We start from the raw sequence: 5,136 nt of genomic DNA on the forward strand, positions 1-5,136 counted from the left end.
AGAAGCTGTGTTTCCTATTTTACCAATGAGGAAAATGAGGCTCAAAGATTTTTAAGGTCACCCAGTTAGAAATTGCAGAGCCCTCTTTAGTCACAGGTCTGTCAGATGCCAAGAACTAGGAGGTTTATCCAAGCCCCTACCCCAGCTCTCTCTGATAGGAAGGTAAAACCTACTACATTGTGGATTATGGGAGGATCTTTCTATGGGATAAAAACCAAGGAAAAAGATCAAGGATCAAAAGATTCCCAGCTTGACTATTTCTCCAATTTGCTCTCATACTTTATTTCTATTCTTTTTTTGGCTGTGCTGGGTCTTTGTTGCTGGGCACAGGCTTTCTCTAGTTGTGATGAGCGGGGGCTACTCTGCTGCGGTGCATGGGCTTTTCCTGTTGAGGAGCATGGGCTCCAAGCGTGCAGGCTTTGCTGGTTGCCGCCCTATAGCATGGGCTCAGTAGTCATGGCACACAATCCTAGTTGCCCCTCGGCATGTGCTGTCTTCCCAGACCAGGGACTGAATGCTTGTCCCCTGCATTGGCAGGTGGATTCTTAACCACTGGATCACTGAGGAAGTCCCTCACACTGTATTTCATTATCAATTATCTAATTTGGCTGAATCAATTAAATAATAAATTTCAAATAGCTGCACACTGATCTAAACAATATTTAATCTTCAAAACCACCCAAATAGGTATTACCATCCTGTCAATTTTGCAAATGAGGAAAACACATACAATAGTCTTTTGCAAAAGGCACCGGGGTGCAATGATAGTGAAGAACGTCCTGGAAGGGTTTATCCTGTAGGGTGGGAGGTGAAGTGTGTACTGAGAACGTCAGAGACGGAGCGGGTGGGGGCGGGGGAGCCCTTATGTGCTTGCAGGTGCTAAACAAGCCGAGGATAGACCCAAGACCTGACCCAGCCCAAGGCTCTTCTCAACACGGACTCAGCAGCAGGGTCGCCAAAGGCCAAGTCCAATTCAGTAAACACAGACTTCTGGGAAGCAAGTGCGCTTGCTTTCCTTTGGTGTCAGCTGGAGGTTGCATTTGCCTTGAGTACTAAAACGTTCTGCAGAGAGGCCAAGTGCAGAAATCTGTGTCTGAGATTTTCTACTTTTACAAGAAGAATGACCATGTGGGGCACTCAGCCAAGGTCAACCTAGAATTGGAAGGCTGAGCCCAGGCTCAGCAGAGCCAGAGCCAAGGTGGAAAGCTCCAGGCGCTGGGAGGGCAGGGACGGGGCGGCTAGAGTAAAGGGCCAAGTGTGGGAATGTTTATTGAAAAGAACGTGCTGGGGAGAACCCAGCCCTCACACCTCGGGGACTGGGGAGCTGGCCGTCTGGAGCGGAGAGCCCTGCCAGATAAGTTCAGCCATTTCCACTTCATAAAGTTCGTGGTACAAAAATGAATGGCAAACCCAGCTACGAATGTGATTTCTGAAAGGGGATTATTGAAAAGATAGTTTCACTTTTTCAGATTTCTCTTCTGGTGGTCAGGAGCAGGGAAGTAGGGAGAAAATTTCCAGGACACTTGCAGACATCCCTGTCCCATTCCAGAAACCATGATGTCCTCACTGCAGGACAAGGGGGCACCACATCTTCCAAGGTTTCTCAAGAGAAGGAGAGGGCTGAAACCTGGGCCAAAATGAACCCACAAGTCTGGATCTGGTTGCCAGAAGACAGTGGGAAAATGGCAAGGGTGATCCCGAAATTATATGACCCCAGTTTGCCCTCTGGGTGATGGAACTTCAAGGCTTACATTAGACAGGCAGCTCAGGAAGCGATACACTGATTACATATCTAATTTGCTGTCACTATCCTCATGACATCACTGTGGCTTTCTCAGATTACTCTCAACTCTGAATACCCAAATCTATTTTCCCTGATGAGTTGGTGTGAATTTTTTTCTTGGCACTGGTTGCATTTTCTTACTTCCTGTCAGCCTCACTTCTTAGATCTTTGCTGGAGTTTTTGGTGTCTCCGAAACTCCCAAATGTACAGAAACTTTTTCTAGACTGCAGTCTTCTGGTCTTTCTCTCTCCTGATCACTCAGATGATATATCAAATCGTCTGACATTGCTGCTTCTGGATATATATAGCTCAGCTTTTCCCCCCTTGATCTTTTTCACTGTGTTCAGGGCTAGGGTAAAGTGAAGTCATCACAATTGCTCTTTCAAGCTTAAGGAATTTGATAAATGAAGTCGTGTGGGGTCCTGGCAGGCAATGTGCTTAAGCAAAATACAGTGACCATCTGTGGACCAGTCTCCTTATCCCTTTATTATGGCACATACTCAAGTTCAAATTGCTTTGTTAAACTTCTTTGTGTGTCTCTCTCTTTTTGCATTTCAGCTTTATACAATTATTCCCAAATCTTGCAAACTGACAGTGAGGGAGAGTAATTTGAAAGGACTGCTCAACTTCAGTCTTTTGAACATTTGCACCATAGCGCATTTTTCTAATTTCCTGGCATCTACTCTATTCTCTTGGACTTTTCGAAAACAATTGTAAGACGATGAATAAAGATAATAACCGTTTCCACCAATACCCTTGAACCTTCCTGTGGATTTTCTATTTTTGGACATTTTAGATTTTAAAAATTCATACAACAGCTAGCAATGTTTCCAAAAGAAAGACACACAAAGACCTAATGAAGAGCAAGGAACAGGTATAGATGTGCATATTGTTTCTAAATATAGAGGCTAATGACTGGAGGGGAAAAGAAAGTTAATTAATTATCCTTATGTTTATAATTACAGAATTGATTTTGGCCACTACATCAGATTGGGAAACAAAATAAAGTCAAATGTTAAAATTTTTGTTTCAAAGAAAATGTCCTGTCTTATTCTCTAGAGAGTACCCCTTTCCCCCCAATCCCTGAGGCCCTTTCTCCTCTTGTGATACATATAAAAACTGAGGATCAGTTCTGATCTTAATTGCTCCAGTGAAGTCTGTTGCAATCGGCAGAGGGGATGCAGGTTCTAGAGCTGCAGAAGGCACCCTCCTGCTTCATGGCATGACTGGTCCCCAGCCGAGCTCGCTGCAGTGGGACTGAGACACGCGTAGCCGTCCCTGTGGAACTGTAGCTGAGGCGTGCTCCTTCAAAGTGGCAGTTCTGCTACTACCCACAAAAGCTTTGTGGGCTCAAGTGCTGCTTGTATAAACTGAAATAGTTTCCCCTTCGCCAGGGAAAGCCAGAACTGCTTTTTGTTTTCCACTGGAATTTCTCTGCATTAACAAGTTAATTTGGGGAGAACTAGTATCTTTTCAATACTGGATCTTCCCATGGAAGAATACCATATTATCTCAATTTATTTAAGGTTTCTATCCTTTAGTAAAGTATTATAATTTTCTTCACATAGGTCTTATGCATTTATTGTTAGATTTGTTCCTATGTACTTTGTTTTTGTTGCTTTTGTGAATATGGTCTTTCTTTCCTTTGTATTCTCTAAGTGAACATCACTATACATCAGGTCTTTTATTTCTGACTACCTTGCTGAGCTACTTTTTTTTTTTTAGTTCTAGTGGTTTTTCACTTGAACTTCTTAGATATTTCTATATAGATAGTGTTCTCTTCATTTTCATCTTTCTACATTTTTTTCTTATCTTATTGCAATAGCTGGGACCTTCACCACTATGTGGCATCTTGCAGTGATAGCTGGCATCATTGCCTTATTTCTGCATCTAGGGGTCTACTTTAGTGTTTCACCAGCAACCATATTATTTGATGTAGTTTTATTGTAGAAATTTTCTATGGGTTTTTTTTTTTTTTTCCTATTTTTCTTTGAAATTGTCAAACTATGTTTATTTTTTTAAACAGGGATTCAGAGTACTTCCAACACAGCATTATGTCACTTTCTTGTTATTTATAATAACATTTATTTCATACAGAATTCCAGACTCGGACAGAAGAAACCAGACGGGCACGTATGAATTTCTTCTCATGGGCCTCTCTGAGCACCCAGAGCAGCAGCCTCTCCTGTTTGGGCTCTTCCTGGGCATGTACCTGGTCACCGTCTGGGGGAACCTGCTTATCATCCTGACCATTGGCTCTGACGTGCACCTCCACACCCCCATGTACCTCTTCCTGGCCAACCTGTCCTTCTCTGACATTGGTTTTATCTCTACAGTCATTCCCAAGATGCTCAATAATATTGGCTCAGGAAGTAGACGGATTTCTTATGGTGGGTGCCTGACACAACTCTATTTCTTTGGCCTGTTTGCAGACCTGGACAACTTTCTCCTGGCTGTGATGGCACTGGATCGCTATGTAGCCATTAGCCAACCTCTCCATTATGCCATTACCATGAACTCCCAACGCTGTGTCCTGTTGGTGGCTGGGTCATGGGTGGTCACTACCTTCCATGCCCTAGTGCACACCCTCCTGGTGACCAGGCTTTCCTTCTGTGGCCCCAATGTCATCCCCCACTTCTTCTGTGATCTGGTCCCACTCCTAAAGCTGGCCTGCTCCAGCACTTATGCCAATGACCTGGTGCTCATCCTTGTGGCAGGAACACTGTTAATTGGACCCTTTGTCTGCATCCTTATGTCTTACTTTTACATTGCATTGGCTATCCTAGGAATCGATTCCCCAAAGGGTAAGCAAAAGGCTTTTTCCAATTGCACCTCACACCTCTCTGTGGTCTCTCTGTTTTACACCACAGCTATTGGGGTCTATTTATGCCCTCCATCATCCCCTTCAGGTGGAAAGGACCGAGTCTTCTCAGTAATGTACACGGTGGTGACCCCTATGTTGAACCCCTTCATCTACAGCCTGAGAAACAGGGATATAAAGGGGGCACTGGGGAAAATACTCAAAAGAAACATGTTTAACACTCTTTCTTGGGACTGAAAGGTCCAAGTCTCCAAGACTCAGAGCTGAGGGTTGAAAAATGGTCTCCTAAGAGCCTGACCACTATAGTGTCCTTGAACCTGAGACTTCTCTTTTCCTCATATTTGCATTTCAGGGAAGGGACCACTGACACCAGTAATCACTAATCATCCCTGTGAAGTGTCCATGCTCTGAGCAGTTTACTACTCACTTTCAAAATGGTTCTTGCTTATTTTTACTAGATGCCTACCTGAAGTCCACAGGTTGGGGCCTTGTGTATATATATATGTATATATATATGACATGATGAAAATGA

The 5,136-nt window shown here is 43.6% G+C and overlaps 1 protein-coding gene across 1 annotated transcript; it reads left to right on the forward strand.

Annotated features, from left to right (window-relative positions):
• Positions 1,264 to 4,841, forward strand: LOC102187299 (olfactory receptor 1361-like). The gene is made up of 2 exons (XM_005680238.2): positions 1,264 to 1,382; positions 3,881 to 4,841. The coding sequence occupies exons 1-2, from the start codon at positions 1,264 to 1,266 to the stop codon at positions 4,839 to 4,841; spliced, it is 1,080 nt and encodes a 359-aa protein (XP_005680295.2).

The sequence above is a fragment of the Capra hircus genome, chromosome 5 (assembly GCF_001704415.2).
Source record: "Capra hircus breed San Clemente chromosome 5, ASM170441v1, whole genome shotgun sequence".
Lineage (NCBI taxonomy): Eukaryota > Metazoa > Chordata > Mammalia > Artiodactyla > Bovidae > Capra > Capra hircus.

Bases quoted from the DNA above. Each gene is read 5' to 3' on its own strand.
- LOC102187299 (XM_005680238.2), top strand. From the start codon at position 1,264: ATGTTTATTGAAAAGAACGTGCTGGGGAGAACCCAGCCCTCACACCTC. The intron at 1,383-3,880 runs GTTCGTGGTACA...TATTTCATACAG, and splicing joins AGCCATTTCCACTTCATAAA to AATTCCAGACTCGGACAGAA.